The following is a 27735-nucleotide window of genomic DNA, read 5'->3' on the forward strand; positions in this document are numbered from 1 at the left end:
TATACAGATAAGGAAACCAAAGAACTCAAGAGTTCTAGAAAACATGCTCAAAATCACATCAGTACGCTTTTCTGGTTCCCCAGGAGGACGCTTACCAAAGCTGAGACTCATGTTGGTGTGACACAGTCAAATTGTAAAAACAGAAAGACACACAGGTGGCCTTGCCTGGCAATAAATATTTTAATTTTTGTTTCATTTTTATGATGACAAATAATTTTCAAGTTTATTTCCTTGTTTAAATACAAAGCTAAACCACAAATAGGTATAATCGACATTGTGTCTCACATTTACACTCCTGTCGGATCCTCTCCCAATTTGCTGACCGCTGGCCAGGCTAGCGGGGGGTGGGGGGAAGACTTTCTTAGGTAGCACCGCCGTGAGGTCCAAGGTGGGGTTGGGGGGAATCAAAGACTAGGACGGGCTCTCATACCTGTCTCCATTCACATTTACCTGGGACCAGGGTAGGCAGGAGACACCAGGTCATGGATCCTGAGCCCTGGCCCCCTGGGCTGAAGGGACAGAGAGTGAGGATCAGTTCTGTGAAGGATGGGAGGAGGCAGCCACCTACTCCTCCTGCCTTCACAGTTAAGGTGAAAACCTTAGCCCTATCTGTGATTCCTGGGGGCCGCCAGGCCCTGTGTGCTCCCCTGCACACCTGGGTGCCTTTCTGAGGCTGGCAGCAGCGGCTGGGGTCAGGGGTCCTGGGCTCCTAGGCTCACACCTCAGCTCCCAGTTGCGTCCTTACAGAAGGATGCCGGGTGTCTGACAAACACAAGGCCTTGACAGCAGGTCTGGAACCTTCAACCCCAGCAGGATGAGGGGAAATGGGGGTGGATGTTAGGTAAGTAATTTCTGGTCCCACTACAAAACTTTATTTTTGATTAGAGTACCATTCTCAATCTCTTCTACAAAAAGCAAAAAAAAAAGCAAAAGCAAAAGAAAAGAAAAGCAGCCACTTCACTCACTTCAAGACCTATATACATGTAAGTTGTTTTCTGTGGTTTTTTTTTTTAATTTTTATTTTTTTTTTAATTTTTATAATTTTTTTTAAAATAAATTCAGTGTTCACATTTCTATAAAGAATTAACCCAGTTTCAGGAAACCCTGCCCCCGCAGGGCAGGTAAGCAACACTCTCCCTGCCCACATCTAATTCGATTTCGCGCCCTGATGCTTCAAGGTGCCCAGAAAAGCGGCAGCTTGTGGAAGAGGAAATCTATGCCCGGCCCAGGCTCGGGGCCCAGGGCTCAGTAAGCTTTCGAGAAAGCAGAGGGGAAGACTAGTTTACTGCAAAACCTTTTTAAAAAATATTCATACACTTCAGTGAGCGCCTGTCGAGACGTTAGGAGAACAAGAGCTTGGAAACATCCCGTCCAGGCCATTGGGAGGCAGCGTCTTCCTCACACCCCGTCCCTGGATGTCAGGGGTGCAGGGGGAAGGTCCCGGCTCTTCCACTGGAGAAAGGAGACTCACCTGGCTTCCTAGTTCATGTTTGACTCTTTCCTCTAAAACCTGTGCTGAGTCTTTGACTGCATGCACGGGAAGCACAAACGTTCGGCTTGTATGCAAAAAAAGTACAAAAACAACTAGAATATAAAAGTTTTGGTAATGTAAGGCCATCTGTTCAAGTCCACCTTGGAAACCTGTAACAGATATTTAAATACTACAGTGAAAAGGCATCTTAATATACTTTTTAAAAACATCTGAAGTAATCCGCTAAGATTAAGTAAGTGTGTAAAAAAAAAAAAATTCAATTCCCTTTGAGGGCACTTTGTCCTTTGCAGAAGGGAAGGTGGGGTGGGGAGGGTGTGGGGTCAGCCGGTTAATGCTTCAGCCACGGGTGAGCTTCAATGGAAGCCTTGCTGCGGTCCCCATAGTCATACAGGAGCTCCTCCCCAGCCGCGATGTCTCGGGAGGCGATGAGGATGAGGTGAGGTACGCCGTCAATGTCGTGCAGTTTGGTTTGGCAGTTCCCACATTTGCTATGATTGATCAGTCTTCCTAGGCGATTTGTCTCTCTAGTTGCATCCACGCTGGAGGGGAGGGAGGGCCAGAGAGGATTAAATTGATAAAGAGGCTTTTTAACCCGGAGAGAGTCACACTTGTGCTCAGCTCTGGTGGGATGTTGATTTAAAGCCACGTGTTTTGGAAAGATTCAATTCACAAAGCTATTTTCTTTTTCCTTTTTAGAGGGGGGCTTGCTGTGTCACCCAGGCTGGAGAGCAGTGGCGCGATCACAGCTCACTGCAGCCTCCTCCACCTCCCAGGCTCCAGTCATCTTCCTACCTCAGCCTCCCCAGTATCTTTGACCACAGGTACATGCCACAACATCAGGCTAATTTTTAATTGTTTTTGTAGAGACAAGGTCTCCCTACATTGCCCAGGCTGGTCTCCAACTCCTGGGCTCAAGTGATCCTCTGGCCTTGGCCTCCTGAGTTTTTGAGATTACAAGCATGAGCCACTAGGTCTGTTTTTTTTTTTGAGAGGGAGTCTCGTCGCTCTGTCGCCCAGGCTGGAGTGTAGTGGCGTGATCTCGGCTCACTGCAACCTCTGCCTCCCAGGTTCAAGTGTTTCTCCTGCCTCAGCCTCCCAAGTAGCTGGGACTACAGGCATGCGCCACCACACCCAGCTAATTTTTGTATTTTTAGTAGAGACGGGATTTCTTTTTTTTTTGAGACAGAGTCTCACTCTGTTGCCCAGGCTGGAGTGCAGTGGCACGATCTTGGCTCACTGCAACCTCCACCTCCCAGCTTCAAGAGATTCTCCTGTCAAGAGATTCTCCTGTCTCAGCCTCCCAAGTAGCTGGGACTATAGGTGCACAACAATATGCCCAGCTAATTTTTGTATTTTTAGCAGAAACATGGTTTTACCATGTTGGTCAGGCTGGTCTCGAACTCCTGACCTCAGGTAATCAGCCCGCCTTGGCCTCCCAAAGTGCTAGGATAACAGGTGTGAGGCACCACGCACGGCCAGCATTTTTTTTAAATGTATTTTTTGAGACAGGGTCTCACTCTGTCACCCAGGCTAGAGTGCAGTGGGACGATCATGGCTCATTGTAACCTCAACCTCCTAGGCTCAAGTGATCATCCTACCTCAGCCTCCTGAGTTGCTAGGACTACAGGTGTTCACCACCAAGGCTAGCTAATTTTTTAAAATTTTTTAAATTTTTGTAGAGGCAGGATATATCCCTGTGTTGCCCAAGTCTCCAACTCCTGGGTTCTCTCAATCTTCCCGCCTCAGCCTCCAAAAGTACTGGGATTACAGGCATCAGCCACTGCACCTGGCCCAATTGACAAAGCTATTTTTTTTTTCCTGAGACAGAGTCTTGCTCTGTCGCCTAAGCTGGAGTGCAGTGGCACGATCTCAGCTCACCGCAACCTCTGCCTCCCGGGTTAAGGCAATTCTCCTGCCTCAGCCTCCTGAGTCACTGGGATTAGAAGCGTGCACCACCACGCCAGGCTAATTTTTTTGTATTTTTAGTAGAGACGGAGTTTCGCCATGTTGGTCTCAAACTCCTGACCTCATGATGCATCCACCTCAGCCACCCAAAGGGCTGGGATCACAGGCATGAGCACCCACGCCTGGCCCACAAAGCTATTTTTGAGAGCCTGCACAGGACCTGGGTGGGGGGATGGGGTGGGACCCAAACAGCTCTTTATGGAGGCACAGGAGGAAACGGTAGAGTTTCCCAAAACAAATACATGGATTAAAAAAATCAACCCCGCCAGGTGTGGTGGCTCATGTCTGTAACCCCAGCACTTTGGGAGGCTGAGGCAGGTGGATTACCTGAGGTCTGGATTTCAAAACCAGCCTGGCCAGCATGGTGAAACCCTGTCTGTGTTAAAAATACAAAATTAGCTGGGCATGGTGGTGCTTGCCTGTAATCCCAGTTACTCAGGAGACTGAGGCAGGAGAATCGCTTGAACTTGGGAAGTGGAGGTTGCAGTGAGCCAAGATCGCGCCACTGCCCTCCAGCCTGGACAACAAAAGTGAAACTCCATCTCAAAAAAAAAAAAAAAAAAAAAAAAAGTCAACACCACTGGTCATAGCCAGGAAAAAGCAATTAGTGATTTCCAGAGCTGCTCTGGCCAAATGCCCTGAAGGAAAGCCAGGTGAGCTGCTTAACAGGTTTTCATGTGACTAGTCCACTTCTCCCCTTCGTTGGATGAGATAACATCCAGGACAGATCCAATTCCAAAGATTAAAAATGGGAAGCTGGTGGCCAGGCACAGTGGCTCATGCCTGTAATCCCAGCACTTTGGGAGACTAAGGCAGGTGGATCACAAGGTTGAGAGATCGAGACTATTCCGGCTAACACAATGAAACTTTATCTCTACTAAAAATACAAAAAATTAGCCAGGCATGGTGGCATGTGTGTGTAGTCCCAGCTACTCAAGAGGCTGAGGCAGGAGAATCACTTGAACCCGGGAGGCAGAGGCTGCAGTGAGCCAAGATTGTGCCACTGCACTCCAGCCTGGGCAACAGAGCAAGACTCCGTCTCGAGGGAAGCGGGGGCCAGGCACAGTGGCTCACACCTGTAATCCCAGCGCTTTGGGAGGCTGAGGCGGGCGGACCATCTGAGGTCAGACCAGCCTGGCCAACATAATGAAACCCCATCTCTACTAAAAAAAATACAAAAACTAGCTGGGCATGGTGACACATACCTGTAATCCCAGCTCTGTGGGAGGCTGAGGCAGGAGAATCCCTTGAACCCGGGAGGAGGAGGTTGCAGTGAGCCAAGATTGTGCCACTGCACTCCAGCTTGGGCGACAGATTGAGACTCAAAAAAAAGGGAAGCAGGGGATAGCTGCATCACAGCTTTGAAAAAAGGCAGTAACAGGCCAGGCACAGTGGCTCACGCCTGTAATCCTAGCACTTTGGAAGACCAAGGCAGGTGGATCGTCTGAGGTCGTTCAAGACCAGCTTGGCCAATGTGGCAAAAGTCCATCTCTACTAAAAATGCAAAAAAAAAAATTAGCCGGGCCACTCCAGAGGCTGAGGCAGGAGAATTCCTTGAGACCGAGAGGAGGTTGCAGCGAGCTGAGATCACGCCACTGCACTCCAGGCTAGGCAACAGAGCAAGACTCTGTCTCAAAAAAAAAAAAGTCAACAACAAGAAAACCAGAAGACTGGCCGCCAGACAGAACCAGGAGCTCCTGGCCCCGTGGCCTTTCCTCCCTGCCCAGAGGACAGAAAAGCCCCTCAAAGCAACAGTGGACTCACCAATAGGTTTTGCTCAGATACTGAAAATAGTACATGTAACAGCCCGTGGAAGGGTCCTGTGCATACAGAGCCTCCCGTTTCTTGGCGTCGGTGATCTCGATGAGGTCCCCGTGGTATTCCACCACAAAGTCACCTCGGGAGAACTGCTTGGTGGCAATCACACCCCTGCCTTTGCCATCGATGAGGTCAATCTGTCAGGAAGTGATAAGAGAGTGTGTTGGTTCATAATAGCAATGGATGCCACTGTCCACAGCAGGTCTCTGGGGAGCTGGGGGCTTACCCCAATCTTTAACAGCTGTACTGAGCTATGCCATAAAATTCACTTGCTTTACATGTACAGGTTGATGGGTTTTATGAAGTGTATACACGTGTGCAACCGTCACTACAGGCCAGCTCTAGAACATTTCCCTCACTCCACAAACGTGATTCCTTGGTGCTCATCTGCAAAGCAGTTATATCAGAGCTCGTGAGAGATCTGCTAGGTGGAGACTGCCCCATTTTGTAGATGAGGAAACTGAGGCTTAAAGAGGCACAGCCACGTGTCTGAGGCCACACAGCTAGGCAGTGACACAGCTCAAATCCACACACTTGGTTTCTCTGTCTAGGGGCTGTGCGCTATGCCTTCCTAGGGGAACAGCAGGCCCAGTGGTCTGGGTCTCTGACTCGTTCCACAGTTTCTCTCCTCTGTCTCCTCACTCTATTCTACATGGAGTTGGATGGGGTTGCTCTTAGGGGCCCAGGACTTAAGCTGGAATCTCCCTAGGTGGCGGTTGGAAGTGGAAGCTTTCTGAGCCCTGAGCCCTAATCTAGGCCCAATCTGAGCCCCCCTGTAGAGAGTTCTCCTCTTGCCCAAACTGCGTATGTTTGAAATACAGTAAGAGAAAAGCACATTTCTTGGGCATTGTCACTATCCGGGAAAACAGAGTTTAAAAATGTATTAGTTTCTCCTTTTACACTTTGGGAGGCCGAGATGGGCGGATCACGAGGTCAGGAGATCGAGACCATCCTGGCTAACACGGTGAAACCCCGTCTCTACTAAAAAAAAAAAATACAAAAAACTAGCCGGGCGAGGTGGCGGGCGCCTGTAGTCCCAGCTACTCCGGAGGCTGAGGCAGGAGAATGGCGTGAACCCGGGAGGCGGAGCTTGCAGTGAGCTGAGATCCGGCCACTGCACTCCAGCCCGGGAGACAGGGCGAGACTCTGTCTCAAAAAAAAAAAAAAAAAAGTTTTCCTGGGCATCAGCTATATATTGTATAATCCCATTTATATGAAGTGTACAGAAGATCAATTCCACTGAGACAGAAAGCAGCTGAGTGGCTGTCAGGGGCTGGGCAGGGGACAGGCAGGGATGGTGGGCAGTGCTAAGTAATGGGTAAGGGTTTCCGTTTGGGAGGATGAAAAAATTCTGAAATTAGACAGGGATGATGGTTGCATTGCATTGTGAATGTACAAAAAGTCACTGAATTTTTTAACCACAATTTCTAAGAAAAGTTTCCCCTGGATAGCATTTATATACAAAGTCCATTTATGTTTCCTTCATAAGACATTTCCTTAACAAGTTTTAGTATTTGGCTCTTTGACAACCTAAGAGAGTCTGCCTGGTCACCATGGCCATTAGAGGGTTAAAGCCACACGGTGGCCACTCTCAGCCACGGGACCAGGGAAGGTGAGATCTTCCAGCTTCAGCTACGATGCAGCAAGTAAGCAGCCCCTTACCTTCATCCCTTCTTCCTTTCCACTCTCAATCAATTCATCTATTCTTTTCCTTTCTTCAGACTGGGTGGAGAGAAAGAAAAGCAGCATCAGTATCCTCTCCCAGGCCCGCTGTGGGTAGCTTCATGGTCTTGAGCCCTGACTGCCCCAGGCCATGCCCACAGGGCCACAGTCGGCCTCATTTGGCATCACTGGGGATGATGGGTCCCCACTGATGGCAAAGCTCCCAAGTATCCCTCCTTTTCTCATCACCCATCTGTTGTGGAAGATCTGTCACCTGAGGTTCAACTGGATACGGGGGAAACAGTGAGGACCCAAGAACAGAATGGGGCTTGTAGATATGTTCTGTTGCCCATGCAGCATGTTAAAAAATGTCCAACTTGCCCACACCTGAAAATCAGGCCTCTGACTTCACAGAAAATCAGGTACAGCGGGCCAGGTGTGGTGGCTCATGCCTGTAATCCCAACACTTTGGGAGGCCAAGGCAGGCGGATTGTAAGGTCAGGAGTTCGAGACCAACCTGGCAAATATGGTAAAACCCTGTCTCTATTAAAGATACAAAAATTAGCCAGGTGTGGTGGCAGGAGCCTGTAGTCCCAGTTACTAGGGAGGCTGAGGCAGGAGAATCGCTTGAACCTGGGAGGTGGAGGTTGCAGTGAGCTGAGATTGTGCCACTGCACTCCAGCCTGGGTGACAGAGCAACACTCTGTCTCAAAAAAAAAAAAAGAAAATCGGGTACAGGAGATCAGAGGCTGTGCCCTTTGGATGGGACACACGTGGTCCACATCCCTCTGGTCTGATGGCGCGTACTGCTATCAAAATGTTTAGGATCTCTGAGGTTTACCTGTATGGAGGCCACCACCATGGATGGGAAGAGGGCCTCCAATCCCGAGGGTCAATACAGCCCTGAACAGAGAACAGGAAGGGGGCACCCAGGGATCCACCTCTCCTCTAAGGCCACCCCTCCTGCACCTACCTCCATCCCTATCTCTGGGTTCTACTGTTCTGCCATCGCACAGATACTACGGAGCAAAAGGGAACCAAATGAAGACAGACCAGAAGCTCCAAACCAGTGTGGTTCACCCCAAACCAGCATGTCTTGCTGGCACAGACTTTCACCAAACCAGATGGCACAGGTCAGGAGCCTGACACCAACTGCTGAGCTCAACCCACTCCCCCTACACAGAGGCCCAAACCAGCTTGCAGCTTTTCCAGGCACTCAGTCCACACCTGCAACGTGCCAGGCCCTGCAGTCTGTGCTGGGAACAATTGTGAATGAGTAACCTCAAGGACAGTCCCAAATCCTGCCACCTCCTCTCCATCTCCATTCCCACTGCTGCCCAGCAGCCCAGCCATGGCCCCGCCCCCTCGCTAGTCACCAGGCTACCACTCTGACCCCAGAGAACACTCAGTTCTCCACAGGGCAGCCAGAGGGGTCTTTTAAAATGTAAATGAGGCCGGGAGTGGTGGCTCAAGCCTGTAATCCCAGCACTTTGGGAGGCCGAGGCGGGCGGATCACGAGGTCAGGAGATCGAGACCATCCTGGCTAACATGGTGAAACCCCGTCTCTACTAAAAAAAAACTAGCCGGGCGAGGTGGCGGGCGCCTGTAGTCCCAGCTACTCGGGAGACTGAGGCAGGAGAATGGCGTAAACCCGGGAGGCGGAGCTTGCAGTGAGCTGAGATCTGGCCACTGCACTCCAGCCTGGGCGACAGAGCGAGACTCCGTCTCCAAAAAATAATAATAATAATAAAATAAAATAAAATGTAAATGAAGCCAGGTGCGATGGCTCTCTCCTATAATCCTAACATATCAGGAGGACCAGGAGGAAGGATCGCTCAAGGACAGGAGTTAGAGACCAGCCTAAGCAACAGATTCAAACCCTGTCCCTACAAAAAATAAATAAGCTGGGTGTGGTGGCACACACCTTTGGTCCCAGCTACTCTAGAGGGTGAGGAAGGAGGATTGCTGGAGCCCAGGGGGCTGAGGCTGCAGTGAGCCATGATTGCACCACTGCACTCCAGCCTGGGCAACAGAGTGAGACCCTGTCTTAAAAAAACAGAAAACGTGACCAGGCATGGTGGCTCACGTCTGCTATCCCAGCACTTTGGGAGGCTGAGGTGGGCAGATCACTTGAGGTTAGGAGTTTGAGACCAGCCTAGTGGCGAAACCCCGTCTCTACTAAAGACACAAAAATTAGTTGGGCATGGTGGTGCATGCCTGTAATCCCAGCTACTCAGGAGGCTGAGGCAGGAGAATCGTTTGAACCCAGGAGGTGGCGTTTGCAGTAGGCCAAGATCGCACTACTGCACTCCAGCCTGGGAGACAGAGCAAGACTCCGTCTCAAAAAGAAAGAAACAAACAAAAACCAAAAAGACCTTCCCATAAACTTACGTAATAGTAACATACCTAACAAAACCTCACATATCAATATTAACCTTTCACATAAATGGACGAAATTTTCCACTTAAAAGATATGGAAGATAAAGGTCAAGAAGGTTAAAAAAAAGAAAGATATACGTCTGTAATCCCAGCACTTTGAGAGGCCGAGCAGGCGGATCACAAAGTCAGGAGATCGAGACCATCCTGACTTAACATGGTGAAACCCCGTTTCTACTAAACATACAAAAAATTGGCCAGGCGTGGTGGCGGGCGCCTGGAGTCCCAGCTCCGCCTCCTGTGTTCACGCCATTCTCCTGCCTCAGCCTCCCAAGTAGCTGGGACCACAGGCGCCCATCACCATGCCCAGCTAATTTTTTGTATTTTTAGTAGAAATGGGGTTTCACCGTGTTAGCCAGGATGGTCTCCATTTCCTGACCTCATGATCCGCCCGCCTCAGCCTCCTAAAGTGCTGGGATTACAGGTGTGAGCCCTCACGCCTGGCCTTTTTAATTATTTTTTAAGATGGGGTCTCACAGCCAGGCTCAGTGGCTCACGCCTGTAATCCCAGCACTTTGGGAGGCCGAGGTGGGTGGATCACAAGGTCAGGTGTTTGAGACCAGCCTGGCCAACATAGTGAAACACCATCTCTACTGAAAATACAAAAAATTAGCTGGGCGTGGTGGTGCACGCCTGTAATCTCAGTACTTGGGAGACTGAGGCAGGAGAATCATTTGAACTCAGGAGGTGGAGGTTGCAGTGAGCCGAGATCGTGCCATTGCACTCCAGGCCAGGTGACAACGTGAAACGCTGTCTCAAAAACAAATAAACCAACCAACCAAAAAAGATGGGGGTCTCACGATGTTGCCCAGGTTGGTGCTGAACTCCTGCTTTCAAGTAATCCTCCCACGTCAACCTCCCAAGTAGCTGGTGTCTTTTTTGTTGTTAATTACTCCCCATTTGAAAATAAGCCCCATGAGTCCCAGGGGCTGGTCTAGTTTACTGTGGAATCTCCTGGTCTAGAACAGTGCACACAGCAGGCCCTCAAAGCAACACCACCGCCATCACACACACCACCGCCTTGCTGCGTGACCCATTCATTACAACTGTGCAGAGAGTGCTGAGCAGTACGGGGGCCCATGGAAATGGGAGTGATCATAGAAAGACCGCAGTAATGGAATGGGGGTTTTTCTGCTGGGACCGAACACGGCAGGTAGGAGATGCGCAGAGGGAAGCTGGGACGAGGCCAGATGCCCCAGCACAAAGCCAGGGAGGCCGAGTCTCCCAAAGGCCTGGAGTTTGGAGCCTGCAAACAACCAGCCCTGGGCTTCCTAAAGGGAATTCTGGCAGAAGCCCACAGATAGGCCTAGAGGCAGATGGAGTGGGAGCAATACAAGGTCGGAACTAGGGTTGGTGAGGAGCCCCTGTAACAAGGAAGGAGGGGACCTTCCCGAGTGGAATCAGCAGACTGCTTGCACATCTGGCCCTGGGGTCGAGCTGGGCATGAAGAAGCCCAGGCATTGCCAAGAGGCATGGTCCCTGCCCTGCTGCTGGCTGCCACCCCACCCGCAGCCAGGCTGGCCAGCCAAGGGGCCCCAGTAGTGAAGCACTCGGTGGGTAGGGCATCTCTCCAAGGCCCACCTTGTGTCCAAACCCAGCAGCCCTGATCCCACCCGGTTGCCCAGGACCCACGCCCTGGCGCTACGCCCGCCCTGGCTGCTGTCTTCAGCCTCAGTGGAGGTATACAAGAGGCTCTGAACTGCAATTTCGCCCCAGACCATCTGGCCAACAACAGGCTCTATTATGCCCCACCCTCCTGGACCCACAGCCTGGGCCCAACATGGCAGTCAGGTCAGGACTGACCCCATCCTTCCGATGAGCCCCAGCTGTCCCATTCTTGAGCTTTATCTGTGCAGTCAGAAAATACTCCACCCTAACCAGCTTCAGCCACGTCATCCCGGCCAGCTACGGCCTCCCTGCCCTGGCCAGCAATAACTTCCATGGCTGCACTCAGCAGAGCCAACACAAACAGTCGGGGGCACAGCACGGCTCCTGGTCCAGGAACAGGGCAAGCTTTCTTGTGTTTAGAGACCGTGCTTTAGGGAAGCAAGTGCATCCTTCCCTTCTGCTCATCTGCTGCAAGATTTAGCAGACCTGCATCCTGTCCCATCGCAGCCTGCACTCTGCCCAGCACAAACTCTTGCTTCTTATTAACAAGGCCAACTCAGCTCCCCCCACCCTAAAGTCCACAGCAGCCCTTGATGGGTGCTCAGTAGAGGCCCTCTGTGTGGGCACGCCACAGCTCCAACCCTGGCTGGGAGGTGTCTGGGATTCTGTGGCCTGGCACCACCTCACCCTTTGCAGTGCTGTCTTTTTTTTTCTTTTAAAGACAGAGCCTCGCTTAGCCACCCAGGCTGGAGTGCAGTGGCGTGATCTCAGCTCACTGCAACCACCGTCTCCAGGGTTCAAGTGATTCTCCTGTCTCAGCCTCCCGAGTAGCTGGGATTACAGGCACCTGCCATCAGGCCCGGCTAATTTTTGTATTTTAGTAGAGACAGGGTTTCACCATGTTGGCCAAGCTGGTCTCGAACTCCTGACCTCAGGTGATCTGCCCACCTGAGCCTCCCAAAGTGCTAGGATTACAGGCATGAGCCACCACACCTGGCCCAGTGCTGTCTTTAAGAGAGACCGAGGCCGGGCGCGGTGGCTCAAGCCTGTAATCCCAGCACTTTGGGAGGCCGAGACGGGCGGATCACGAGGTCAGGAGATCGAGACCATCCTGGCTAACACAGTGAAACCCCGTCTCTACTAAAAAAATACAAAAACTAGCCGGGCGAGGTGGCGGGCGCCTGTAGTCCCAGCTACTCGGGAGGCTGAGGCGGGAGAATGGCGCAAACCCGGGAGGCGGAGCTTGCAGTGAGCTGAGATCGGGCCACTGCACTCCAGTCCGGGCGACAGAGCGAGACTCCGCCTCAAAAAAAAAAAAAAAAAAAAAAAAAAAAAAAAAAAAAAAAAAAAAAAAAAAAAAAGAGACCGAGCAGGCCAGGCGTGGTGGCTCACGTCTGTGATCCCAGCACTTTGGGAGGCTCAGGTGGGCGGATCACCCTACGTCGGGAGTTCGAGACCAGCCTGACCAACATGGACAAACCCCGTCTCTACTAAAAGAAAAAAAATACAAAATTAGCCAGGTGTGGCAGCAAAAACCTGTAGTCCCAGCTACTCAGGAGGCTGAGACAGGAGAATCACGTGAACCCAACAGGTGGAGGTTGTGGTGAGTCGAGATCATGCCACTGCATTCCAGCCTGGGCAACAAGAGCAAAACACCATCTCAAAAAAAAAAAAAAAAAAAAGTGACCTAGCACAGTCTCCCACTGCCGCAAATGTTTTAAACAGCTCATTATTGGCTGAAAGACATTGCCTTTTTCAGGCAATAAAACCAAAGCTGCTCTCTGTGGGGAAGAAAATGGACTTTATTATTTTTTTTAATGAAGCTTCATCAATTAAAAGAAAAAGAGAAAGAATACTAGACCACTGTGTATCTGAACATTTAACATCAAGAACACTGAAGGAGTCTGCATGAGGGCTGAAATGCTGAAACTGCCAAAGCTGGGGTCCCCACCTCTGTGTAGAATGCAATCTTGAGTGCCTCTCCCAACCTGGTGGTCACTGTGGGGGTGAGGGAGAGCGGAGGGGCAGCCCCAGGTGTCCCTGAGGGGGAAGAGCAGAGGGACCTGCCACGCCCTGGGTTTCCTTCACAGAAAAGCAATAACCACACCTCACTGCAGCAAATATTGACTGCCTGCTGCATAGCTCAGCCCTCTGCAAACATGGGAGCAGAGGCCCGCACAGGCCAGCCGGCCTGCCAGCCGGTGCTGCTCACTGGTCTGCAGGCTCCTAGCATGGCAGCAGCATGGGAAAGAGCAGACAGGAGTGACAACGCTGAGGAAGCAGTGGTGGCGATAGTAACAGTTAGCTGGCACTTACTGAGTGTCAAGGATGGTTCTAAAGGTTCCTCTTGCACGAGCACACTTACTGAATGCTCACCACAGCCCTAGCAGGTACTACTTTATTGTACCATTTTACAGACTGGAGAGCCAAGGCATGGACAGGGTAAGTGACTGGCCTGAGGCTATGCAACCAGCAAGTGGCTCCAAGCCACTGCTCTTTTTTTTTTTTTTGAGACGGAGTCTCGCTCTGTCACCCAGGCTGGAGTGCTGTGGCCGGATCTCAGCTCACTGCAAGCTCCGCCTCCCGGGTTCACGCCATTCTCCTGTCTCAGCCTCCCGAGTAGCTGGGACTACAGGCGCCGCCACATCGCCCGGCTAGTTTTTTTTTGTAGTTTTTAGTAGAGACGGGGTTTCACCGTGTTAGCCAGGATGGTCTCGATCTCCTGACCTCCTGATCCGCCCGTCTCGGCCTCCCAAAGTGCTGGGATTACAGGCTTGAGCCACCGCGCCCGGCCCAAGCCACTGCTCTTTACCACCCTGGGCCACAACATGAAAACTTCCAGAAAACAGATAAGAAAAGCCTCTGAAAGAACAGGCAGCCTTTCCCACAGTCCCAGGCTCCCAATGGCTCTGCCAACAAGTCCTGGAAAATCCACCTTCACAGTTGTGCCGGGCTTTCCCTGCCATATGCCACAAGTCACAAGGTTCCTTCACACAAGTATCTTAACCAAGCCCTGCAGTGACCCCATCAGAAAGGCAGGACAAGCTTTGTGAGGATCCCCGATAGATCCAGGAGAAAACCAAGTCCAGAGGGGCCAAGAGACTTGACGAAAACAAGGCTCAGGACACACACACACCAAGCACTGCCCAGTGGGCCACCCTGCCCCTCCACGAACTGGAATTTAAAGCATGCGACTACCTGCAGCTCGGCTTTGCTCTTCCTGGAGCTCCTTCGGACAGGGTAGAAATCCGTAAGTTTGCGATTCTGTTGCGTTTTTCCTTGAGCTCTGGGTAAGAGGGGAAGAGGAGAAAATAAATATCAGGACTGAAAACCTAGAGGCACACAGCTCCTTAGGAGAAGGCACACACCAAGGAGGCACACAGCTCCTTGGAGATGATGTCACTTAAACTCCTTTGTCCACTGGAGCCTGCGGGTCACTCAGTTCAACTGCCCTTGAGGGCCTCAGAGGAGTTTCAAAGACAGGCTGCTGGCTGGGCGCAGTGGCTCATGCCTGTAAGCCCAACACTCTGGGAGGCTGAGGCGGGAGGATCACTTGAGCCCAGGAGTTCGAGACCAACCCAGGCAACACAGCAAAACCCCGTCTCTGAAAAAAGGAAAGAAATTAGCCAGGCATAGTGGTGCACACCTATGGTCCCAACTACTCGGAAGGCTGAAGTAGGAGGATCACTTGGTCCCAAGAGGTTGAGGCTGCAGTGAGCTACTGCACTCCAGCCTGGGTGACAGAATAAGACCCTGTCTCAAAAAACACAAGTCGGGTGTGGTGGCTCACACCTGTAATCCCAGCACTTTGGGAGGCTGAGGCGGGCAGATCACGAGGTCAGGAGTTTGAGACCAGCCTGACCAACATGGTGAAACCCTGTCTCTAACAAAAATACAAAAATAAGCAGGGCGTGGTGGTATGCACCTGTAATCTCCGCTACTCAGGAGGCTGAGGCAGGAGAATCGCTTGAACACAGGAGGTGGAGTTTGCAGTGAGCCGAGACTGCACTACTGCACTCCAACCTGGGCGACAGAGACTGTCTCAAAAAAAAACAAAACAACAAAAAAAACACCAACCACCAAAAAATCAAACAAAAAAATAAATTTGAAAAAGAAGGGCTGCTTATGCTGGGGTGGGTGAGGAGGGGAGGAAAGAGAGGCTCTTGAACTCTGGACCCATGCCAGATCCAGAAAGTGACAAACAGTGGCATCCCAGCTGATGACTCGGAGAATCTGAGTCTTTGACGTAAGAGAGGCTGAGAGGTGGCCACTGAACCCCCACGGGCACCTGAGCAGGCTTCCCTGGGGTCAGAGGAACCAAACTGCTCCACGTTAGGAAGAGGACTGAAGGGGGCACTTACTTTTTTCGGGGGGCCTGTTTGCCCTTGATGGGCTTTTTCAGGGCTTGCTTGGTGATGGCTGCATTGGTGGAATCACAAGATGAGGGTGGAGTTTTTGGAGGTTCTGCTGCTTCAGATTTTTGGTTTGGAAAAGGTGCCAGGGGACCTCTCCTGGCGTCTTTGATCTTCTGTTCCTCGGACTTCATGGCGCTCCGTACTGCATTCCCAGCATTTCTTTTCTCTGCAGGCAGAGGCGGGGGAAAGACAGGGGTTTATTCTGTACTCTGTCTCTCAATTTCTAGACCACCAGCTGCATTCTAAGACAGGCTTTGAGAAGAGAGGATCCTGGGTTTGTCAGGCAGGAGTGCCCTTGGCCTGCTAAGCCCGGTGTCCGCTATGGGCTATGACGGGAGGAGTGCCTAGCTCCAGCTCGATTTTTTGACCAAGACACTGGACAGAGGTTTTAGACTTCTGCGCCTTTTTTTTTTTTTTTTGAGACGGAGTCTTGCTCTGTCACCCGGGCTGGAGTGCAGTGGCCTGATCTCAGCTCACTGCAAGCTCCGCCTCCCGAGTTTACACCATTCTCCTGCCTCAGCCTCCGGAGTAGCTGGGACTACAGGCGCCCGCCACTTCGCCCAGCTAGTTTTTTGTATTTTTAGTAGAGACGGGGTTTCACCGTGTTAGCCAGGATGGTCTCGATCTCCTGACCTCGTGATCCGCCCGTCTCGGCCTCCCAAAGTGCTGGGATTACAGGCTTGAGCCACCACGCCCGGCACTTCTGCGTCTTGACATGGGAGATAGAGAGCCTGTGAGGCAGAGGCACCAGAGACAGAGATGCTGGCAAGGGCGCTTGATCATTAACTTTCAGGAATCAGGCTGCCGACTCAGATCAAAAGCTTCATTCCTGAAGGCTGGGACAGCATTAAGGGACAGGAGTAAGGTGACAAAGCAGAAACTCTTCCCCAAGAGCTGCCTGGCACCCTTCATTTCAGACTCTAAAGAAAAAGAAGGCCCCCTTCTAGTAGGGTTGAAGCCCCAGGTTCACAGCAGTTCTCAGCATGGTGCCCAGCAGACTGGCCTGGGTATCAGGAGACACACGGCAATGATCTGTCACTTAAAACACTTGTGGAGTGCCAGTGTTGGAAAACTGCTTACCTTTTTAAAAAATGTTTTCCTTTTAAAAAACTAAGTAAATAGGCTCAACACGGTGGCTCATGCCTGTAATCCCAGCACTTTGGGAGGCCAAGGTGGGTGGATCACCTGAGGTCGGGAGTTCGAGACCAGCCTGGCCAACATGGTAAAACCCCATCTCCACTAAAAATACAAAAATTAGCCAGGCGTACTGACAGGGACTTGTAATCTCAGCTACTCAGGAGGCTGAGGCAGGAGAACTGCTTGAACCTGGGAGGTGGACGTTACAGTGGGCCAAGCATATTGCACTCCAGCCTGGGCGACAGAGTGAGAGTCTGTCTCAAAAAAAAAAAAAAAAAAGAAAAAAAAATTAAGTAAATAGCACGCTGCTCACAGATGTAAAATGGTACAGCCGCTTTAGAAACAGTTGGGCATCTTGCCAAAAAGTTAAACATAGAGTTACCATATGACCCAGCAATTTCACTCCTAGGCATCTATTCCAGAGAATTAAAAACATATGTCCCCAAAAAAATCTATCCAGGAATATAACAGCTTATTTGGAACAGCCAAAAAGTGAAAACAACCCAAATGTCCATCAACAGATGAATAAACAAAATGTGGCCTATCCATACAAAGGAATATTATCCAGCCACAAAAAGGAATGAAGGGCTGGGCAGGGTGGCTCCCCGGAGGTCAGGAGTTCGAGACCAGCCTGGCCAACATGGTAAGACCCCCATCTCTACTAAAAATATAAAAATATGAGCCAGGCGTGGTGGTGCGCACCTATAATCCCAGCTACTTGGGAGGCTGAGGCAGGAGAACCACTTGAATCTGGGAGGCGGAGGTTGCAGTGAGCCAAGATTGCACTACTACCCTCCAGCCTGGGCAACAGAGAGAGACTCCTTCTCAAAAATAAAAAAAAGGATTGAAGCACTGAAACTTATTACACCATGGATGGACCTTGAAAATATGATGCTCAGTGAAAGAAGCCAGACACAAAGGGCCACGTATTTTGTGATTCTATCCATATGAAATGTCCAGAACAGGCAAATCCATAGAGACAGAAAGTACTTCAATGGTTGCCTTGGACTAGAGGGACAGGGGACTCAAAGGTGACACCTAATGGGTACCTTTCTGGGGTGATGGAAACGTTCTGGAAGTAGACCGTGGTAATGGTTGCACAACTCTGTGAATATACTAAAAACCACCGACTCATATGCTTTAAAATGAACATTATGATATATTAACTATATCTAGATTAACAAAACAGAAAAATAAATAAACACATTAGGCCGGGTGCAGTGACTCCCGCCTGTAATCCCAGCACTTTGGGAGGCCAACACGGGTAGGCCACCTGAGGTCAGGAGTTCAAGACCAGCCTGGCCGACATGGTGAAACCCCATCTCTACTAAAAATACAAAAAATTAGCCGAGCGTGGTGGCGGATGCCTGTAACCTCAGCTACTTGGGAGGCTGAGGCAGGATAATTGCTGGAACCCAGGACATGGAGGTTTGCAGTGAGCCAAGATCGCACCACTGCACTCTAGACTGTGCAACAGAGCGAGACTCTGTCTCAAACAAACAAAAAAACCCATTAAAACCATCCAGATCTTTCTTCCTCCTCTACATGCCTTCCTGGGTGAAATCAGAGAGAATTAAAGCCAGGACATCAGGCCCAGGAGTGTGTGGTGCCCGTGAACATCATCTGTCACTCAGTCTGTATCACAGCAGAATCATGGACAAGAAGAGCCTGGACCTTGGGGTCTCCAGAGTCCAGCTTACCTAAATTCTTTTTATTTTTAAATTAGAGATGGGGTTTCTCTCTGTTGCCCAGGCTGGAGTGCAGTGGCATGATCATAGCTCACTGCAGCTTTAAACTCCTGGGCTCTAGGAATTCTTGTGCCTTAGCCTCCCAAGCAGCTGGGACTATAGATGCATGCCACCATGCCAAGCAAATTTTTTTATTTTCATTTTTGTAGAGACGAGGCCTCACTATGTTGCCCAGGTTGGTCTCAAACTCCTGGGCTCAAGTGATCCTCCTGCCTTGGCCTACCAAAGTGCTGGAATTACAAGCCTGAGCCACCATGCCCAGACTCTGACCCAAGATTCTAATCATGGCCATTTAGTAAAACCATGAGCCAAATACACTAGCTTGTATACCAGGCCACCATTTGGCACAATGTATGGACTGCCATATATATACATATATATATATACACATATATATACATATATGTACACATATATACATATATATACATATATATATACACATATATATACATATATGTACACATATATACATATATATACATATACATACACATACATACATATACATATACATACATATACACATATATACATATACACATATATACATATATATATATATATATATATTTTTTTTTTTGAGACGGAGTCTTGGTCTGTCGCCCAGGCTGGAGTGCAGTGGCACGATCTCGGCTCACTGCAAGCTCTGCCTCCCGGGTTCATGCCGTTCTCCTCCCTCAGCCTCCCGAGTAGCTGGGACTACAGGCACCTGCCACCACACCCGGCTAATTTTTTGTATTTTTAGTAGAGACGGGGTTTCACCATGTTGTCCAGGATGGTCTCGATCTCCTGACCTCGTGATCTGCCTGCCTCGGCCTCCCAAAGTGCTGGGATTACAGGCGTGAGCCACCGCGCCCAGCCAAGACTGCCCTATTTTAAAGGACTAGAGTCTGGGCAACTACCATTTATAGATAGTGCCTCTCCCCAATCCTATGGGCAGGAATTCTAAGTGCCGCAGGTCCAGGGATGAGCTGGCAGTCCAGGGGTGAAGAGCTGGCACACGGAGCCCATCACAAAGCCCTTTGGCATCCATGCTGCAACCACCCTTCAAAACAGTCCTGTGTGTGTAAGGTCAGACTCCTCTCTCCCCATTTACAGATGAGAGAACGGAGGCTCAGAAGAGAGCAGCAACCTATCTAAGCCTCCTTCTTTCGGGTGGCAAACTTAAGATTGGAACCCAAGTCATTTGAAGAACAAATAAAACAATATTGCCCTGTGTACCAGGGGAAATCAAGCCCAGGGTGAGCTCCTGTCCCCAGTTCAGGGCTTTCCCAGCCCTGGTTCTCAGATCCGGCCCCAGAAGTCACGCCAAATCATCATTTATGACACTTTCTGTTAGCGAACACAAGGCTTTCTTGTATAGAGCTGCTGGCAGCCAGAGGCTTTGCTTCTTTCAGACAAGTTTTAATTAGAAGACAGCATGGTGAATTGGGGAAAGTTGACACTCCCCACTGCAGCTTTGAAAGGGAATATTTGGATTAGAGCAAGATGTCGAAGACGTTTCAGTTTGTTTTGTAAGACCAGACAGTCTTCATTAACCCTGTATTTTCTTGTTCAACATTTTAACTCCAAATCTCATTGCATAGGATACTGCTTCAGAGACTAACATGGAACGCCTGAGTGGCAAGAAACTATAGAAATGGGGTCAAGACAGCTAGGCGCGGTGGCTCATGCCTGTAATCTCAGCATTTTGGGAGGCCAAGGCGGGTGGATCAACTGAGGTCAGGAGTTCAAGACCAGTCTGGCCAACATGGTGAAATCCCATCTCTACCAAAAATACAAAAATTAGGTGGGAGTGGTGGTGGCCACTTGTAATCCCAGCTACTCAGGAGGCTGAGGCAGAAGAATCGCTTGAGCCCAGGAGGTGGAGGTTGCAGTGAGCTGAGATCGTGCCACTGCACTCCAGCCTGGCGGACAAGAGCAGAAATCCGTCTCAAAAAAAGAAAAAGAAATGGGGTCAAGGCCAGCTCATAAAAGGGAAGGAAGTCAGTTCCCTGCATGAACACATTAGTTAGGTCTGCAATGGCCTGGTCTGTACAACCTGAATTCATGACTTCTGCACTTTCAGCGCTTGTGAGCCTCTCTAATTGTGGGTCAGGTATGTTATTTTTGCAACTAGGCAAGACAATCAAGCTTGAAGGACATGCTAACTCTTGTGAAAGCAGGGAGAACCTGTCAGACCAACAGGGCACACACCCTGGGACAAGCCACTCTTTTAGCAGCAAGACAGAACATGGCTCAAACCTCTCGAACCTGAGACTGAAACGGCTGGATAAATATTTATATGCATTCTTGCAGAAGAGAGAGGCTTCTGCAACCCGACCAGCTGGGATCAGAACGAGGCCATTTCAAAAGCTTACCTTCTCGTTTCCTGTAGATTCCAGCTAATGGTTTCCCCTGGCATTTGACTTCGTGATGTGTAACTGAGTTCTCTTCCTGAAGGGGGAAACGCATTCCAGAGCATTTGTTCGGGCTCATGTAGGAATAGATCTTTGACTGCCCGGTAAACACATTCTCCTAAAAAGACAAAAGCATATTCTGAAAGAGGCTTGAAAAAGAAGATCCTAGAGCATTCACGAGGAGGAGGAATACAAAAGATGAAAATCAGACAACACCGTTTTTCAAAAACTGGGCTACCAGGGAGGGGATGCCAGCCCCAGTTGTCTCAGGAGAGCACTGGCAGGTTTAGAATCCCAGGTCCAGTGAAACGTTTCCTGAACGCGCTGGTCTCTAATTCACTAAGGGGACAGCTGCCCAGCAGGAGAGCCGGCTGCAACCAAGGTCTGTCTATATAGGAAGAAGACAGCCTACCCGCAACAGGGAGGTCAAAAGGACCTGGGCATGTGAAGAGCTAGGCTATCTTTAGGAGTTCACTCCCCTGGCAGGAGCCGCAGAGACTCAGCACAGAAACAGGCCCCGGGGAACCTGATTAACCACTTGGTGCTGAGGGCGGCTGGAGGGCCTGTCAGTACAGCCAGAGCCCCATGTGTGCCCGAGCCTGACCCCTCTCAAATCACTGCAGCCCCGCAGCCTCCCAGGGCTGCGACGGAAGAACTTCTCTCAGGGTGACTGGGGAAGCTGGGAAGAGCAGGAGCCACAACCAGCGCATTCGGGGCGGCCACTCTGTCGCAAGCCGCACCTGGGCGTAAGAGAGAGGACGGGGCGGTGGGGCGGTTCAGGTCACTGCGGGCGTCTCTGGGCGTGGGGCCGGCCCCTCCTCTGAGTAACCAGACGGAGGAGGGCGTCCCCAGAAGCAAAGCGGGGCCCTGGCCGCCTCGGGGACCATTCAACACCGAGGCGGCGAGACCCGTGACCTCTCCGAGGGGCCCGGGCAGGCCCCGCACAGCCTGGAACGGCGGCCACCTCCGGGGAAGTAGGGTCTCGGGCTGCGGAGACGCCATGAAGGCGCAGTCAAACTTTTCCGAGGTCAAACACCGCCAGGCTCATGGCGGAGCCGTGTGGGCGCCACTCCCAGCCAGGCGGCAGCAAAGGGAGCGGCCCGGCCGGGCGCCCCGGGGCGGCGCGGGCAGGGACCCGGGATCGCCCATGTGCTCGCGGCCCCGGCCCGGCGGGCGCGCCGCAGGGGTGCGGGGAGGGTGCCTGCTTACCCCGTCGGTGCGGGGCCTCCCCGGGCCCCTCCGCTCCACCATCTCCGGGCCCGGGGCCGTCGCTGCCACCGCCGCCGCCGCCGCCGCCGCCTCCACCGCGCGGGGCTTGGACATCTTCCTGCCTGGAGAGGGGGACCCGGGGGAAGCGGGGGAGGGGGCGCTCAGGGCGCGGCGGGGCGGGGAGCGGGGCCGCCCGGGCCGGGCGCCGCGACGGCGCCTCCCGCCGCAGCCATATTTCGAGGCCCCGGCGCTGGTGAGCCGCCGGCGCCGCCGGGAGGGCCGGGCCGGAGCCCGCGTCGCCCTCCCGCCGCCCGGCCCAGCCGGGCCCCGCGCGCCGCCCGCCCCCCGCGCGGCCGGGCCCGACACACCCACCTGCAGCCCGGCCAGGCCCATGGCGGCGCGCCCCGCGCCCTCGCCGCCGCCGCCGCCGCGGCCCGGCCACCACCGCTGCCGCTGCCGCTGCTGCTGTTGCTGCCGCCGCCACCAGCGCCGCCGCGGCGCCCCGGGGAAGGGCCGGCGGCGCCCCACGGCGCCCCCTTCCCCCATGGCCGGTGAGGCAGGGCCCGGCACCCGCGCACCGCGGCAGCCCCGGGCCGCCCGGGGAGAGGCACGCAGGGAAGGAGGCGCAGGCGGCGCGTCCTCCGCAGCCCGCCCGCCCGCTTGCAGCCGCCCACTGTCCGGCGCCCGGCCCGGGGAGGGGGCTGGCAGGGGCGGCGCCGCCAGGCCGCTCCGGAGGGCGGGCGGGCGGGCGGGCTCGGCGAATCCCGGCTCGGGCGCGCCCCCTCGCGCGCGGCCTCAGCCACTCGCGGAGGAAGGGGTGGGAAACACTGTCATGACAGCCCAGACTCCCGCCCGCCCGCCCGCCAGCCCGCCCGGCTCCTTTTTCCGCTGGCTCCGCGGATATTTTGGGAGCCCGGTCTGTGCCAGGCGAAATCAGCAGCGGTGAACGCGCCAGACCAGGCCCTCGGGTGTGCCCGGCGCTGTGCCCACCGAGAGTTTCACAGGCATTGAATCCTCCCCGCACGCCCGCGGGGGCAGGTCCTGTCGGCATCCCAGCTTATAATGGTGACACCGTGACTCAAGGGAAGTGCTGGGGTTTGTCCCAGGCCACAAAACTAGGAAGTGATGGGGCCAGGTGTCAAACCCAGAAGGGCTATACTTGACCGGTAGGAAGCCCTGGGGAGACATAGCCAGGGGTTATAATGATCGGTTTCCTGGGCGAGTCTTTTGCCGCTATCTCATTGAAACCTCACAGCAGCCCTGCAAAGGTAGACACCATTATTATCTCATTTCAACAGATGGAGAAAGTGAGGAGCTTGGCCAAGTTCTCAGAACTAGATGGGTTTCCAGCCCGGGCCAAATGACCCCAAGGCCTGCCCTCCCAGCCACTACCCTTCCTGGTTACCGAGGAGGAAATGGAGGTTGGGAGGAGCAAATGTCTTACAGAAGGGTTTAACAAGTCACCTTGTTCTCCTATCCCGCCGTGAGAAAATGTCCCATAGGCAGATGAGGTTCCTGTCACTCTGATGGCTGTTTCAGCATAGCTCACTGCCCTGCACCATTATGCTGTGGCCATTAAGGCTTGAGGGCCCACAGCCAGATTCACTGTATTTGTGCAAAGTCATAGATGCAAACAAGACACTTCAAGGCATCCAGCTTCTGCAGCCTGGGCCATGGCCTGGGAGTCAGGGGCTGGACTTATTTCCCTGCATCTGCCCAGAGGTGTTTTGTGACCATCGCCAAGTCACTTCCCCAGTCGGGGCCTCAGTGTCCTCATGGGTAAAAACCAAGAACCTTGAATTCCATAATCCACCGGAGCACCTTCCAACATCCACAGATATACAAATGGCTGTTTGTAGCCATCCCCCGACCTGGCCTCCCTCGCCTCCCATTAGAACGGATAAGACTGAGTAGGATTAGGTGGTGACAGGTCACTGCTCAGACAGTCCCTCCCAAATCAGCTCATGCTTTAGCATCCTTCAAGGCAGGGTCCCCCAGCCCAACCACTAACTCCAGTGGGCTAGGTACTCTGCCCATGTCCTCTGCAGAGCCTACTACAGTTGAATATCCAAAAGATTACCCAGAGGGTGAAAGAGAATTCGAAAGTGACACTCTGATAACCAGGTTGAGCCATTTGAAAGCGTCTTCCACTTCTGCAAGGCAGAGAAGTTTTGCAGCTTAATTACCATGAGAATCATGGTTTTGGAGCAGGAAGCACCCACATAGATCATCTTGTCCATTTCACATACTAGTATACCGAGCCGCACCCCACACCCTACTCATGGTCATAGCTTTCTCTGCATTTGAGCCCCCAATTGCAGGGGACACATTACAAGTCTAGCACCTATTCCTCTCAATTCTGCAGCTCCAGTACCTAGAAGATGTAAACACATATCATTCAATGTAAGTTTCAAAACAGTCCTTTCTCTGCAAGTTTATACGTATACAACAAATATACTGGCTGGGCGTTGTGGCTCACACCTGTAATCCCAGCACGTTGGGAGGCCAAGGTGGGCAAATCACCTGAGGTCGGGAGTTTGAGACCAGCCTGGCCAACATGGCGAAACCCCATTTCTACTAAAAATACAAAAATTAGCTTGGCATGGTTGTGCGTGCCTGTAATCCCAGCTACTTGGGAGGCTCAGGCAGGAGAATCACTTGAACCCGGGAGGCAGAGGTTGCAGTGAGCCAAGATCATGCCACTGCACTCTATCCTGGGTGACAGAGTGAGATTCTGTCTCCCCCCCCCAAAAAAAGTCTGTATTTTTGGAGACCCCCCCCCCACCAGGTGCTAAGGGATAATGAACTGGAGACGGCAAAATGAGGAGGTCTACCAACTAAGAGACCATTCAACAATGGCAGTAGAAATAGCGAAAGGTAGGTGGACTGACCCCGGAGACTAATATATTGGAATTGTAAATATTTGCATGATTATAAAACTTTAAAATGAGTGAGGCATTGCCTGGCATCTGAACAGTTTGTTTTTGTGAACCAGCAGGGCTCTCAAAGTGAATTGCAAGTTCAAAGCCCAATTTTCTAGAAGAAAAAGACTGTTCATTTGAAGTGCTATAAATGCGTTGGTATTTACAATCTAAATATTGGCCCGGCATGGTGGCTTATGCCTGTAATCCCAGCACTTTGGGAGGCCAAGGCTGGCGTATAACCTGAGGTCAGGAATTCAAGACTAGCCTGGCCAACATGGCGAAACTGCGTCTCTACTAAAAATACAAAAATTAGCTGGGTGTGGTGACAGATGCCTGTAATCCCAGCTACTTGGGAGGCTGAGGCACAAGAATCACTTGAACACAGGAGAGGGAGGGTGCAGTGAGCTGAAATCACTCCACTGCACTCCAGCCTGGGCAAGAGTGAGCCTCTGTCTCAAGAAAAAAAAAAATCTAGATCTAAATATCCAATGTAATAGCTTGCAAGGGCAATAAAGCCTAAGAAACAGGCAACTAATTTTGGGGTCAAGTGAGACAGTGAAAATCAATAACTAATAATTACATAGGTGATTTGTAAGCTGACCATGGGAGGAGCTGACAAACATTATCTTTGCTTTGGGTAAGTAAGGGAGGGTGCGTGGCACAAGCAAAGACCCAGCCAAGCTAGAGTCTGGACAGCAAGTTTGGACTTCAAGGCTTCCTCCTCTAAAAAATGAGAATAACAATTTGTAAAGATGAATTGAGTTAATAAAGTGCCTGGCCCTCAGTGGTAATTATTATTATTATTTGTTGTTGTTGTTTGTTTTTTTGAGATGGAGTCTCGCTCTGTTGCCCAGGCTGGAGTGCAGTGGCGCGATCTCGGCTCACTGCAAGCTCCGCCTCCCTGGTTCAAGCAATTCTCCCTGCCTCAGCCTCCCAAGTAGCTGGGATTACAGACATGCACTGCCATGCCCGGCTAATTTTGTATTTTTAGTAGAGATGGGGTTTCTCCATGTTGGTCAGGCTGGTCTCGAACTCCCGACCTCAGGTGATCCGACTGCCTCTGCCTCCCAAAGTGTTTGGATTACAGTTGTGAGCCATCGTGCCCGGCCATAATTATTAGTTAGCCATATTTTAAGTATTTCTATGATAGATGGTTAGTTTTCTTCATAGATTCATTAATGCACTACTTTTAAAACAAATAGTTCAAATGATTGTACTGTGATGAGAAAAATGAACCCAGGAAGCATAGTTTTATTAAAATTTGTGAGATAAATTAGTCGGATAATGTTAAATATACTTTTAGATGCTTAACACTTTTCTGAGGAAAACCTGAAGTTTACTATGCCTCATTTTTTCATCAGGCTCTGGGGAAGTCTTAATCCAAAAGACCCTCTAGGGATGCTGGGAGAATAAATGATGCAACTGATTTCAGGGCCTGAAAACAAAGGGACCCAATATATATTTGTTGAATGAATCATTATTTTATTCATTGTTATTGCTATAGGGAGCATACTGCACTAAAGCAAATTCCTACTAACACTTGATGCCTTGGAATTTTTAGAAAAATATAATACCCCAACTGATTTTTTTTTTTTTTTTTTTTTTTTTTTTTGAGACGGAGTCTCGCTCTGTCGCGGGGGCTGGAGTGCAGTGGCCGGATCTCAGCTCACTGCAAGCTCCGCCTCCCGGGTTTACGCCATTCTCCTGCCTCAGCCTCCGGAGTAGCTGGGACTACAGGCGCCCGCCACCTCACCTCGCCCGGCTAGATTTTTGTATTTTTTTAGTAGAGACGGGGTTTCACCGTGTTAGCCAGGATGGTCTCGATCTCCTGACCTCGTGATCCGCCCGTCTCGGCCTCCCAAAGTGCTGGGATTACAGGCTTGAGCCACCGTGCCCGGCCGATTTTTTTTAAAAACTAATTCTACTCAACTTTCACGCTCAAGTTTTTGGCCCTTTAGCGTGAAAGAGACGCAGTGGCTGGAAATGACCAAGCGGTTGGAGAGCTCTTTGCCGCATACCTGGGAGGCACTGGCCTGACAGCCAACTAAGTATGCAAAGGATTTCAGGCAGGACATCGCCTCCCAGGACTGTACGAGCCCACCCAAGCCATCTACCGAGGGGCGAAGTCCTGACCAGATGCGGGGCGAACGACCGCGCCCGCGAGGTACCATGAACCCGTTTCACCCCAAAGTGGGCCAGCAGGGCCCGGCCCTAGCTCCGGCGGCGCAGAGCTGACTCAGGACGTGGGGAAGGAGGAAAGGCGCCTGCCGCGGTGTCCACCCTGACGCGCACCCCAACATGCAGGTTATCGATCTGCGCCTTCGCCTTGGGATCACCTCCTTTCCCAAAAAGAGAGAGCCCCAAAGTGGGCGAAGCCTCACTCCCGCCCCCGCCCCACTTCTATCAATAACACCTATTCCCTGGAGGTGCCCTGCGCTTTAGTTTCCAAAGAGCTGTGACATATGGATCTGCTGCCGTGGAGAGGCAGGCCCGCAGGTGCTCACTTCATAGAGGGGAAACAAGCACGGCAGTGGGAGGGGTTTCTGGGGGCATCTGGAGCCTCAGGGGGGGCCGGCGGGTTCCGAAGCAGCACCCCTACACCCCTCATGCGGGTCCCCAAGCTCGCCCCGAGCCACCCGAGGAGGACGCCTCCCCGCAGCCGCTGCCGCCACCCCGGCTACCCCTCCAGCACGACCCCCGACCCAGCCGCCCCGGCGCCGGCCACTTGGGCAAATACCTCTAGCCATGACCCCACTCTGTCACCGCCTGGGATCTCCCGGGAAACCCAGCTTTCGAAAAAAGTTGCAACAACTGCAGCCAACTGCTCCGCAGGGCTCCAGCTGTTCGCCCCGATTGGCGCCGCCGCCCGCCTCTCCGCAGGTTGCCCGTCGTGATAGGCGAACTCGGAGGGAGACCACG

The 27735-nt window shown here is 51.9% G+C and overlaps 2 protein-coding genes across 5 annotated transcripts in view; one reads left to right on the forward strand and one right to left on the reverse strand.

The window, feature by feature from the left end:
* The window catches only part of RILPL2 (Rab interacting lysosomal protein like 2), a 29491-nt gene extending 27919 nt beyond the window's left edge, over nucleotides 1-1572 (forward strand). Inside the window, exon 5 of one of the 2 annotated variants that reach the window (XR_004059568.1) lies at nucleotides 1-1572. The gene's annotated coding sequence lies outside the window, so the exon portion shown is untranslated. The other variant, XR_004059567.1, reaches the window with a different exon arrangement.
* On the reverse strand, nucleotides 162-27669 carry KMT5A (lysine methyltransferase 5A). Of its 3 annotated transcripts, none has more exons than XM_030938877.1 (8): nucleotides 27554-27669; nucleotides 21893-22014; nucleotides 20645-20801; nucleotides 15343-15562; nucleotides 14180-14267; nucleotides 6938-6997; nucleotides 5222-5412; nucleotides 162-2031 (listed from the first exon to the last, which is right to left on the reverse strand). In XM_030938877.1, the coding sequence occupies exons 1-8, from the start codon at nucleotides 27561-27563 to the stop codon at nucleotides 1821-1823; spliced, it is 1059 nt and encodes a 352-aa protein (XP_030794737.1). In that variant the 5' UTR covers nucleotides 27564-27669; the 3' UTR covers nucleotides 162-1820. The 3 variants fall into 3 exon arrangements, with proteins under 3 accessions (XP_030794737.1, XP_030794734.1, XP_030794735.1); XM_030938874.1 differs by lacking the exon at nucleotides 27554-27669 and adding an exon at nucleotides 22265-22608; XM_030938875.1 differs by lacking the exons at nucleotides 21893-22014; nucleotides 27554-27669 and adding an exon at nucleotides 22265-22563.
* Nucleotides 27670-27735: the final 66 nt, after the last annotated feature.

Source organism: Rhinopithecus roxellana, chromosome 10 (assembly GCF_007565055.1).
Source record: "Rhinopithecus roxellana isolate Shanxi Qingling chromosome 10, ASM756505v1, whole genome shotgun sequence".
Classification (NCBI taxonomy): Eukaryota; Metazoa; Chordata; class Mammalia; order Primates; family Cercopithecidae; genus Rhinopithecus; species Rhinopithecus roxellana.

Bases quoted from the DNA above. Each gene is read 5' to 3' on its own strand.
- KMT5A (XM_030938875.1), bottom strand. From the start codon at position 22,438: ATGGGGGAAGGGGGCGCCGTGGGGCGCCGCCGGCCCTTCCCCGGGGCG. The intron at 20,802-22,264 runs GTGGGTGTGTCG...TTGTCTTTTTAG, and splicing joins TGGGCCTGGCCGGGCTGCAG to GAGAATGTGTTTACCGGGCA. The intron at 5,413-6,937 runs GTAAGGGGCTGC...ACTTCCTGACAG, and splicing joins GAAAGGAAGAAGGGATGAAG to ATTGACCTCATCGATGGCAA.